This window comes from Sciurus carolinensis, chromosome X (genome assembly GCF_902686445.1).
Source record: "Sciurus carolinensis chromosome X, mSciCar1.2, whole genome shotgun sequence".
In the NCBI taxonomy this organism is placed as follows: Eukaryota; Metazoa; Chordata; class Mammalia; order Rodentia; family Sciuridae; genus Sciurus; species Sciurus carolinensis.
Genome location: NC_062232.1, coordinates 131,379,462 through 131,392,060, shown reverse-complemented (window position 1 = coordinate 131,392,060; position 12,599 = coordinate 131,379,462). Strand labels below are relative to the sequence as shown.

Here is a 12,599-nt window from a genome sequence, read left to right as displayed (position 1 = left end):
GCAGTGTGCAGACAACTACAAAACGTGACATATGAAAAAGAGTACAGACATGATAAATACATAGAGTTAAGTAAAATCTTGACTGCCATTTATCGATTTATGTTTTCAATACCATGCTTATCCTATTGTGCATGAGTTTCTAGTTGCAATAAAAATACCTACTAAGGGTGGGGTAGGAGGGGAAACATTTTTAAAAAATAATAATAATACCTACTATACTTATTGTTATGAAGATAAAAATAGTTTCCCCTACCTTTTCCCCTGGCTTTTAGAAGGAGCTATATTGATACTAATTCCCTTTTTTAATAAGTTCCTCTAGGAAACTCTCCCTCAGTCATTTCTTGTATACCCATTGCCTAAAACAATGAGTAGATTCTCAATAGTTTTTCCAACATTATTAATATTTTTAAACATACAGAAAGGTTAAAAACATTTAACAAGGAAAAACCATACACCTTCCAACTGGATCCACAATCAAAATATTACTAGGCTTCTTTTATCACCTATTCCTCCATTTATCCATCCCTCTAGCCATCCATGTTGATCTCATTTTGATGCATCCTAAAATATGTTGCACTTAGGAGTAGATACATGCCTAAAATACTTTAACATTTATATCAAAGTTCAATATTTCTTTACAAATTGTTGAGTTAAAATTTGTATAGTGATGTTAAAATACAGAATATATACTTAAAAAGGACTGATAGATGCATAAACCTATGTGACACAAACTCCTATCAATATGTAAAATAATATGTCAATAGGTGTTGTGGTGCACACCTGGAATCCCAGTGGCTTGGGACTGTGAAGCAGGAGGGTCGCCAGTTCAAGGAGTCAGCCTCAGCAACAACAAGGCCCTAAGCAACTCAGTGAGACCCTGTCTCTAAATAAAATACAAAATAGGGCTGGGGAGGTGGCTCAGTGGTCGAGTGCCCCTGAGTTCAATCCCCAGTACTCAAAAAAAGAAGACATTAAAATAATATATCAGGAAGTACCCTCACACTCCTCCTCAGTCAAACCCTGCACATATACATAAGGAAAGCACAGTTTAATCATTTAACCATCATATATTAGTTTTGCCTATTTTGGACTAGATCCATTCTTTTGTGAATGAACATCTGATCTGTTTCCAGTCTGGTGTTATCATGAATAAAACTGCTATAAACATGACTTAAAACTGCTTTTGTGAATATGTATTTTCAGTTCATCAGGATAATACTGGGGAGTGGAACTGCTGGGTCGGGAGTCTATGAGTGTTTCGCTTCATAATCAGTTGCAACAAGTTTTACCAAAGCAGTTTTACCATTTCACCACTGTCACCAACAATGTATGAGAATTGTATCTGCTCCGTGTCCTTGCCAATACCTGATGTTCTCGGTCTTTCAATTTTAACCCTTATGAGGGGTACCTTCTTGGGGTATTGATTTGAATTTCTCTGGGTGACTAATGACGTTGAGCATCTTTTCATGCACTTATTGTCCACTCAAGCATCTTCTTTTTTTTCCGATTCTTTATTTTTAAATTGACGAGTAAAAATTGTATATCTTGGTCATGGACAACGTGTTGTTTTGAAATATGTATACATTGTACAGTGGCTACATTGAGCTCATTAACAGATGCTATCATTTTCCTGTGGCGAAAATATAAAAAAATCTACTCTCATAGCAATTTTCAAATATATAATACATTGGTATCAGCTACACTTCCCATGTTATACAATCGAGCTCTTCAGTTTCTTCCAGCCTAGCAGATTTTGCATCCTTTGACCAACATCTCCCCAAACCCTTCCCCTAATCCTCGACTCCCTTCTCCTACTGACTTCTGTGACTTAAAACAGTTTTAGATTCCACATGTAAGTGAGATCATGGGGTATTTGTCTTTCTGTGCTGGCTTGTTTCACTTAATGTTCTCCAGCAGTTCCATCCATGTTGTGTCAAGTGATAGGATTTCTTTCTTTCTTTCTTTCTTTCTTTCTTTCTTTCTTTCTTTCTTTGTGACTGAATAGCATTCCATTGTGGATATGTACCATGTTTTCTTTATCCATTCACCCATTCATGGGCATCCAGGTGGACCCCACATCTAAGCTACTGTGAACAATTCAACAATAGACAAGAGCATACAGGTGTCTCTTTGGTATGCTGATATCATCTCCCTTGGAAATATACCCAGAAGTGGGATAGCTGGGTCATAGGGTAGGTTTGTTTTTGACTTTTGGAGGAAACTCCATACTTTTCTACATAATTGCTGTAATAATTTACACCAACCAACAGTATATAGAAGTTCCTTTTTTTCCCCTGAGGTGCTGGGGATGGAACCCAGGGCCTTGCACATGCTAGGCAGGCACTCTACCACGGAGCCACAGCCCCAAGCCCAGGAGTTCCTTTTTCTCCATGTCTTCACCAGTGTTTGTCCCTCTTTGTCTTCTTGACAACAGCCATTCTAACTAAAGCAAGATGATATCTCATTGTGGTTTTGATTTTCATTTCCCTGATGGTCAGTGATGTTAAGCCTTTCATATACCTGTGGGCCATTGGTGTATCTTCCTTTGAGGAATGTCTACGTAGGTCTATTGCCCATTCTTTAATCAGTTATTTGCTTTTTTGCTAGTGAGTTGAGTTCCTTATATATTATGGATATTAACCCCTTGTCAGGTATATAGTTTGCAAACATTTTTTCCCCATTCTGTGGGTTGCCTCTTCACTCTGTTGATCGTTTCCCTTGCTGTCTGGGCTTTTCTTTGATACATGACTTTTAAAAATTATCGATTAGTCTCAACACTCATTATTGATCTGTTCAGGTTTTCTCTTTCTTCATGATTCAATCTTGGTAAGGTGCATGTGTTCAGGAATTTACCCATTTGTTCCAGATTATCAAATTTCTGGCATCTAATTGTTCATAATACTTCTTAATGGTCCTTTGTATTTCTGGGGCGTCAGTTCTGATTTTTCCTGTCTCGTCTCAGATTTTGAGTCTTCTCTTTTTTCCTAGTTCGTCCAGCTGAGAGTTTGTCAATTTTGTGTACCTTGTCCGAGAATCAGCTCTTCATTTTGTTGACCTTTTGTAATCTTATCTCTATTTCATTTATTCCTGCTCTGATCTTACTATTTCTATCCTTTCACTAATATTGGGTTGTCTTGTTTTCCTAGTTCTTTGAGGTGTGTGATAGGTCATTTGTGTGAGGTCTTTCTGCTTTTAAAAATTTTTTTTGGTTGTAGACAAACACAATACCTTCGTTTTATTTATTTATTTTTATGCGGTGCTGAGGATCAGACCCAATGCCTCACACGTGCCAGGTAAGTGCTCTACCACTGAGCCCCAGCCCCAGCCCATCTTTCTACTTTTTTGATGTAGGCGTCGATTGCTATAAACTTCTCTCTTGGTAGTGCTCTTGTCATATCCCATAGGTTTCGGTATTTATGTTTCCATTTTCATTTCTTCCAAGACATTTTTAAATTTCCTTCTTAATTCCTTCCTTGACCCATTGGTTGTTCAGGAGTAAGCTGCTTAATTTTTGTGTTTGTATAGTTTCCAAAGTCTTCCTCATCTTGTTGCCCTGTAATCAGAAAAGATACTTGATATGATTTTGATGTTTCAGCAGTACAGGGTACCCCATGTCCAGGTTTGCCCCAAATTCACAGTTGGTTTGTGGTCCGTCATGAACTTGGAGAGTGCCTAAGAAGAATGGTCTGAACCTGCTAGCGTCCACCTGTGGCCAGGGTAGGCTCACATGCCTCATCCACATTCACTGTACTGTGTTCAAGTACCATGTGATTCTGCCAGGTTTTGGGCCTCACTGAGGAGCGAACAGCCCCAGGCTCCTATGCCAAAACTTGGCACCTACCTCCCTTTTCTTACTCTCAGCAGACAATTCCTCTCTCCATGTTGTGCTGCCTGGGCATGAGGGAGGAAAGGGTGGGCAGTCCCGTGCCCACCAACACTACAATGCCAAATAACATCTGGAGCCCACAACCTGCTGAGACCAACCCAACACTGGGGTGGGACCAAGACTCACTCTGCTATGTGCTTTTTACTGCTGAGGTTGACTCGTGGCCCAAGACCTCTGCAAACGGTCCTAGGTGATGCTGGCTAAAATAGAGGTCTGATCAGCAGGGGTTGTGTCCACCCTGGCATCAGGGTAGGTCCAGAGGCTTTGTTTTCAGGCAGCGGCCTGCGGGTGGATGCTCTTAGGATCTCCTCAGTGTTAGGTTTCACAAGCCTGGCAACCGAGTTCCAAGCATGGTCCTGTGCTCACTTTCCTGCCCCGTCTCCCAGAGGGAAGGGTTTTGCTTCTCATTCTGCTGCCCAAGGCTGGGGTAGTGTTGGTGGGGACAGTCCCTTGGCTGTCCAAGCTGATGCTAAACCGGACCACATCTGGGTTGTTTTAGTCAGCTACTTCACTGCCGTGACTAAAAGGACCCCACCAGAACAACTGTAGAGGAGGAAAAGTTTATTTGAGGGCTCATGGTTTCAGAGGTCTTAGTCCATAGAAGGCTGGCTCCAATCCTTGGGGATCGAGGTGAGGCTGAACATTATGGCAGAAGAGTGTGGCGGAGGGAAGTGGCTCACATGGTGATCAGGAAGCAGAGAGAGACTCCAGTCCCCAGATACAAAATATATATACCCCAAAGCCATGCCGCCAATTCCCAGCTCCAGTCACACCCCACCTGCCTCCAGTTACCACTCAGTTAATCCCTATCGTGGGATTTTCACTGATTGGGTTAAGAGTCTCACAACCCAGTCATTTCTCCTCTGAACCTTCTTGCATCGTCTCACGTGTGAGCTTTTGGGGGACACCTCACATCCAAACCATAACACAGGTCTTTCAGATGCAGGGACCTGTACTGTTGCGGGGGTGCACCAACTCTCACACCACAGCTGACAGTGATGCAGGCTAAAATGAGTTTGTCTCATAGGTACCAGGGAAGGTCTAGAGCTCCACCTGAGAGCTCTGGCCTGGGTATAGGAGGCCAGACACTGGTGCTCGGTCTCATGGCTGTGGGCCAGACACTGAGTTCAAAGTCAAAGTCGTCGTGTGCTGCTCTTCTGTCCTGTTCCCCAGGAGGTAGAGTCTCGCCTCCTTTTCTGCTGCCTAAGACTGGAGGAGGGGTAAGTGGAAACAGTCCCTTGGCCTCCTTGGCTAACCCGATTCCAGCAGCTCAGTTTATGGAGACTGTTAGCCTGGGCACAGGAATCATGGGCTCTGCCAGGCACTGGGTTTCACCCCAGCAGGACTGGTAGCAGGTTTCAAGTCTAAGACCTGGACTTAAATCCCTCCCCCTCCTCCACGTGGGAGGCGCCTCTCTCCATGCTGCACTGTTTGGAGTTGGGGTAGGAGTGATGCAGGCAACTCTTTCCTTCCTGCCATCTTTGATGCACCTTATGATTATACTGAACCCAGCACTGTGGTGCTATGGTGTCCCACCTGGCTTCCTTAGCTCTTGTGGAGGTAGTTTGGTGCATAAACAGTTGTTTCCATTTGTGTTTCCTTCAGGGAGATGATCGCTGGAAATTCTCACTCAGTTACCAACCTTGAACTGCTGGCATAAGCCCTGCTTGCATACATTAGCATGTGCACACACACACACACACACACACACTCGCACGTGTGCGTGTGTGTGAGTCCAGTCAGCAGAACACACAATAAGTTAAACAGGGACTATTAACATAAAGATTTAGGAAGTGTGATAAAATAGTGAGTACAAAATAAAAGGAAAATCAGTAGAGTGCTCGAGGGCTGAGGCCAAATAGGTAAGGAAGGATAAACCTGGATAAACCCGGAAGGTTCAGACCTTCAAGAATGAGTGGTGTGCTTCAGCTGCCTGATAGCAGAGCCATTTTCTTCTTTGGCCAGGTCAAAGCTGACCTGGAGTTTCTGAGCAAACAATAGACCATCCTCTGGAATGGAAGGAGGGAGGCAGGCCATCAGCAACTGATAGCTTGAGTGTGTCATGGAAGTCTGGGTGCACATGAGAGCAGGAAGACTTCAGAGCACATGGGTTGCATGGGGTGGGGGTGAGGGGTGAGACCTTGCAGAAAGAATGTCTTCTCAGTGCGTATCACTGCAGGACATAGGAGGCCGTGCGCAGTTCAAGAAGGGGCTTGCCCAGAGAGTCCAAGCAGGTAAGGTTACAGGCAGCAGCTGTAGATAGGCGGCTACCGGCAGGCTGTGATGGGGGCTCTCTGGTTTATCATGACAAGAGGTCTGTGGAAAGGTTATCACCCAACTGAGGCTACGTAGTAGCATGGGGACCAAGTTCTGACTGAGAGGCTGGAGTTGGCTCTAGCAGATGTCTTCACACTCACAGTACAGAATCCTGCACAGGGCCAGAAACAGCAGGGAAAGGTCTTCTTCTTTTAGTGTCCTTGCAGCGCTCTCTACAGAGAAAGCTTAACATTGTGCTTACTATGAAGGAAGTGGGATTCTTATATATCAGGAGCATATACAGAAAGGTGCCTTTGGAACTGAGAGGCAATGAATTGCTAACTGACATATATACATAGCTGGTTTCAGCTTAAGTGATAACTTTGCATCCAGTTTCCAGGGGACATTGGTCTCCAGTTTTCTTTTCTCATAATGAGTTTTGTCACATTTTGGTATCATCCTGACCTGGTAAAATTCAGTTTACCAAAGAGTTTGTGCCGTAATGCTATATTCTTCAATTGTAAGGGTGCTCCATCCGATTACAGGGCCCATCACCTTTCGTTTGTAACACAATACTCAAATGTTTGTTAGAGTTCACCAGGCAAATTCTCTAAGGATGGAGTTTACTTCTGGGGAGGGTTTTGGACATTAAATTCAACCTTTTTTCATCTACAGAGAGCTAATAAGATCTTTGTTTAATCTTTAGTTGGTGCTTCTTTCAAGAAATTTGTACATTTTATCTAAGTTTTCAAATTTGCAGTCATAAATTCACTCGTAACATTTTCTTACTATTTTCATATCTATAGATTCTACAGTAATGCCAGATTCTTTATACTGGTAAATTTTACTCCGTGTTTTTGTTTTTCTTTTTCTTTTTCCTGTTCAGACTAGCTAAGAGTTTATCAGTTTGGTTGGTCACTTCAAAGAGCCATCTTTTTGCTCAAGTTCTTCAAATGCAACTGCTATTCAATCATTGAGCTCTCTTTACTTGGAAAATATTTGCAAGTAATAAGAGGGATGGCTTTTCCTATCAAATAAATTCTTGCTTTGTTTTCTTCCCTTTACTCCCAGGCCTCTATTGCCTCACATCAAAGCAGGAAAAATTAAAAAAAAAAAAAAAAAAAAAGAAGAAGAAAAGTTACACAATAATATGATGACATCATTTTGTGCAAAAACCTAGGAATAGTCTCATTTTAATCAAAAGAACATTACACAGCTATTTTGCTAGTTTGTAATAGACTTTACTGGCTGCTTCCTGTTAGTGGCCTTAGGAAACAACATCATTTCATATAAAAAGTTAATACTAGATCCCATGTGGCCTTGGGCAAATCACAGGGCTTTGTCATTTTTTTCTTATCTATAAAGTAAGATAATAATAATAGCTGTATTCCTTGCCTCACAGGATTATAACACAGAGGGTCAATAAGATATTACATATGGAAACGTTCATAAACTGTAAATCTCCATCTGAAGCCAGGAGACTGCAGTCGTGATCCGTTAAAAAATTGTCTTAAGGAAAAACTGTACACAGAAATTACATTGGTCTTCTGTTCTCAGGTATAAACAATGAGTCAAAGTATTAGGGAAACCTGACTTTAAAACCTGTCTGCTACTTATATGAGCCCTGTGACACGTTTAATCTGACTTTCAAGTTTCCTAACGTCTAAAAGGAAGTTAACAATTCCTTCCCTTCTGGAATCGTGAAAGGAGTGAATGAAATATTCGTGGAAGTACCTAACACAACCCTGGAAGTTTCTGGAAGTAGCAATGGGGGTCAAGACTGGTGAAGACTATGCTTCGTCACCCTGTTCTCCCTCTGGGCATGGCTCCTCAAAACCTGGGAGGAAGCACTGTTACATTCTTTCATGTGATTTTCATGGTATCCCTATGAGATCCACTAAGCAGGTGTTACTATGCTCATTTTACATATGGGAAAACTAAGAATATTGGCTTTGATTGTGCTATGTACTAAAACCAACCAACATTCTCTGATACCCAGGAAGGGGACCACTGGATGTTTATTTCTCTTTGCAAAGAACTTCTTTGGCAGTGTCTGCTCAAGCTGAGCATACCCATACTTATGACCCAGAAATTCCACATCTTCAGAGTTTATCAAACAGAAGTGAATACAGATGTTCACCAAAAGGCAATGTAAGAGACTGTTCACAGCAGCCCTATTTGTAGTGCTTCCAAACTGGAAAGTACTCAAATATTCACCAACATTACTTATACAATGGATAAATAAACCATGCTGTGCTCACAAAATTAGAGTCTATACAGCACCAAGGATGAACAAACTACTGCTAAACAATGATGTCCTCAATCTAATACTAAATGAAGGAAAATAGATATGAAAGACTAGATATTGTAGATATGTATGAAGATGCGTGTAGATACATATAGATGTCAATAAGGATGTAGTCGATATGTATGATTCCATTTATATAAAGTTTTGTTTCTCATAAACAGTAAATGCTTATCTTTGGCAATAGAAGTTGGGATAGTAGTTCCCCTTGGGTAGGGGAAGGGGCATGACTGGAGAGGGCCATGAGGAAAGGTTATGGGCTTCTAGTTAATTACTTATTTATCTGGAAGGTAGTGATAGAGATGTGATCTCGTCATGAAAATTCATCAAGATGTATTTCTCTGCTCTGTGTGTGTGTGTTATATTTCAGTAAAAAGTTAATTTGTATCCCATTTGTGTACAATGCATCAAAATGCAGTCTGTAAAAATAAAACATATTTTAATGAAAAAAAAGTTAATTTGTCTTAGCCAAAACAGAAATCCATTATCCAAGCTAGGGTATTCCAGTGGCTTCCCATGGTGCTCACACACACAAAAAAAGTCCAAAGTCCTTACCGTGATCTGCATGGTTACACATTGTCTGACCCCTGGCAACTTCCTTTGCATCACTCCTCCCACCGTGACCCCCCTCGCTTACTCACCACCAGCCACATGGCCTTCTTGTTGTTCTGCAAACACAATAAAATGCCTTTCTACCCCACAACTTTGTACTTGCTATTCCCTCTGCCTGGAACACTCTTCCCTCAGTCGGTTGAATTGCTGGTCTCTCATCACCCAGGTACCAGCTCCAATGTCACTTCTTTTTTTAAAAAAGCTCAGCACTCAGCACCCCATCTGAAATAGATTTCGCAGGCATGCTTAAACACATAACACCAATTTTTCTTCTTACCATCTGCAACTAGCTGAAATTATTTATGTATTTGTTTCTAGTTTATCATTTATCTTCCTTAATAGAGCATAAACTGCGCAAAGTTTGGGATCACGTCCGCCATGTTCATCATTGTGTGTTTAGTGCCTGACACACTTTCTCGCATGTAGCACAGGCTCATATAAATGCTAGTATTGAATGAATTCATGAAGATCCTTGGGCGAACTGTACACAAGGTTATAGCTGGCATTTCTCCCACAAAGGGAGACACATGAGAAGGTATAAGTCATTAAAAAGAAAGCTTTGTTAATACAGCCTACCTTGCCCATCTCAGCTTGATGAGGGGCAAGCTCAGATCTTTCCCCAATGCTTCCATGAACTTTGACCAAGAAGGACTTACTCCATGAAATATGCGTTAGATAAAACATCATATCCTAAGATGGGAAAAACCAACTGGAACTTAGCTTCTATCCCCTGTGCCCAGGTTCTACAGAGAAAAACAAAACATGATCAGCAGGCAGAAGAGGTCCTCTCTCCAATCCTGTACACCTAAGAGAATGTTGACTTATTGTCAGCTCATCTGTAGAACAAGTAGTGAATGCAGAGAAAGCCATATGTGAAGTAGTTCAATAAGCAACCGATGTCTTTATTGTGTGTTTGAGATCTTTCTTTCCCACAATTCTGTTAGGTACAACAACTATGACCGAGCTGTCATCAACACCGTACCTTATGATGTCGTTCATCGTTGGTATACAGCACATCGGACTCTAACAATTGAGTTGAGGAGACCTGAGAATGAGCTTTGGGTCAAACTAAAGCCTGGGAGGGTAGGTCCTAAACTCTAAATATGTCAAATAAGCTTGTTACAGAGAAGCAGTGAAGAAAGCCGGGCACGGTGGTGCAAGTCTGCAATCCCAGTGACTCGGGAGGCTGAGGCAGGAGGACTGCAAGTTCAAGGCCAGCCTCAGCCACTTAGTGAGACCCTGTCTCAAAAATTTTAAAAATGAAAAGGGCTGGGGATGGAGCTCAGTGGTAACACAGCCTGGGTTCAATCCCTAGTACCAAAAAATAAAAAAAATATGGATAAATAAATAAAGGGTACCTGTTTAATGTGTGTCATGATGTTGCAAAGGAAACAGAAAAAAGTCCTAGGTGTTGGCCATGGTCCTGCCACTCACTCACTGAATGACCTGGGAGCAGGCCCCACCCCATCTTTGACATCTGTGACTCAATGTGAATGATGAGGGGATTTAACTAGGTGATCCCTAAGAGTCCCTGCACCTTCATGATTCCATTTTTTTTTTTCATCTGTATTTCCTCTGGATGAAGAATCTCTTCATGTAACATAATAAAATAGTTTAACCCTTTGAGAAAGTATAGAGTAAGAATTAGAAAAGAAAAAGAAAGAAACCAATTACATGGTTTGCTTTCAAAAGAACAATTACTCAAGAAACACAAACCCCTCAAATGCAGGGCCCGTTTACTACCGACAATAGTCCTTGTAACTTCCATTTATCCTGCTACAGGGTTATACACATCTAGGCTTCCAAAAGTCTGTGTAGTTTAAAAATAAAAATATCGCACAGAATATAACCATAGAACAACCTAAAGCTTTTCTTTTTAAATGATCTCTTCTGATTTAGGGTTCTGTGGGTTTCACCTTGTTCTGATGGTGTTTTCTCTTTTTATTCATCCACAGGTCCTATTTATAGACAACTGGCGAGTCCTACATGGCAGGGAATCCTTCACTGGCTACCGCCAACTCTGTGGCTGCTATTTAACAAGAGATGATGTCTTAAACACTGCTCGTCTCTTGGGGCTTCAGGCTTAAGTTTGACAGCATTGGGATTATGAACATACCTGGCACCTTGGCTACCAGAATTTCTTATCAGCAGAATACGGTGTCAGAATCTACTTCGTGTTGTCTCTTTTGTCCCATCCCCACGAAGCAGAAGCTGCCCCTTTCTCTAGCATGGGAACGTGTTAGAGACAGGAGGGGCTTCTGAGATACCTAATGTATCTCAGAACCATCTAGTGGGGTAGATCTCTCCCCCAAGCTGTAACAGGAGCCTGCATGTTTTCTAAAACTTCTGAGATAATTCTGGTCACTATTAGTGCTTCAGAAATATAGAAAATTTATTTGATTCTCCATATTGAAATCAAAGCAATAATACTGAGTAGGTAAATTTTTCTTAAAGACCAGGACAGTTGGAATGAAATGCATCCTAGAAATGACAAAATACTGATAAGTCAACAATTCATAAAAATTTTGGTCTTAGTATCCACAAGGGAGAACATTTGGTACTTGTCTTTCTTTCTGATTCACTTCATTTAACATAATGTTCTCTAGTCGCATCTATTTTTATATAAATGATAGCATTCTTTCATGACTGAATAGTATTCCATTGCACATATGTACCACATTTCCTTTATCCATTCATCTATTCGTGGGCATCCAGGTTGATTCCACATCACGGCTATTGTGAATAATGCAGCAATAAACAAGACCACACAAGGATCTCTTTGGTGTGCTGATAATCATTTCCTTTGGATACATACCAGAAGTGAGGTAGCTGGATCATATGGTAGACCTACCTTTAATTGCATAAGGATCCTCCATACTGTCATACATCATCACTGTACTGACTTACATTTCCACCAACCATGTGTAAGAGTCCCTTTTTCTCCACATCCTCACCAACATTTTTCTTGACAACTGCCATTCTAGAGGGCTCAGGTGGTATTTCAGGTGGTATCATAGTGTTGTCCAGCATAGCTTTGATGATTAGAGTTGCTCAGCATGTTTTCATGTCTCTGTCTGCCATCTGAATGTCTTCCTTGGAGTCACACTGACCTACGTCTATTGCCCATTTTTAATCAGGTTGCTTTCAGGCTACCAAGTTATTTGGGTTCTTTATGTATGCTGGATATCAACCTGCGTCACATGTATGGTTTGGAAATAGTTGTTTCTCCCATTGTGTAGGTTGTCTCTTCACTCTGAAGAGTGTTTACTCTGCTCTGCAGAAGCACCTTAACACCCTGAAAAACTACTGAGGATCTCAAAGAGGTCTTGGGTTTAGGTTGTACCTACTGATAATAATTATCTTAGATATTAAGAGTAAGAAACGTCTAAAATTCAAGAACACAGAAGCACACATCCCTCAGCTATCAGAGACAGCATCGTCACATGTCGTGTGGCCTCTGGAAAAGTTCTCTGGATACTCACGAGATAATGGGAGTGAAGAAAGGAAATATCACCTTACTGTTATCGTAAAAATGTTTCA

At 41.3% G+C, this 12,599-nt stretch overlaps 1 protein-coding gene across 4 annotated transcripts in view; it reads left to right on the top strand.

Annotated features, from left to right (window-relative positions):
- Positions 1 to 11,503, top strand: part of Tmlhe (trimethyllysine hydroxylase, epsilon) — a 65,098-nt gene extending 53,595 nt beyond the window's left edge. For 2 of the 4 annotated variants that reach the window (XM_047537102.1, XM_047537099.1), the window contains 2 exons: positions 10,004 to 10,142; positions 11,015 to 11,503. In XM_047537102.1, coding sequence (XP_047393058.1) covers positions 10,004 to 10,142; positions 11,015 to 11,146 — 271 coding nt within the window. In that variant the 3' untranslated portion in view covers positions 11,147 to 11,503. Of the gene's footprint in view, positions 1 to 764; positions 1,172 to 7,544; positions 8,879 to 10,003; positions 10,143 to 11,014 lie in introns of those variants that run through there. The other 2 variants (XM_047537101.1, XM_047537100.1) reach the window with 2 other exon arrangements.
- The last annotated feature ends 1,096 nt before the right edge of the window (positions 11,504 to 12,599 follow it).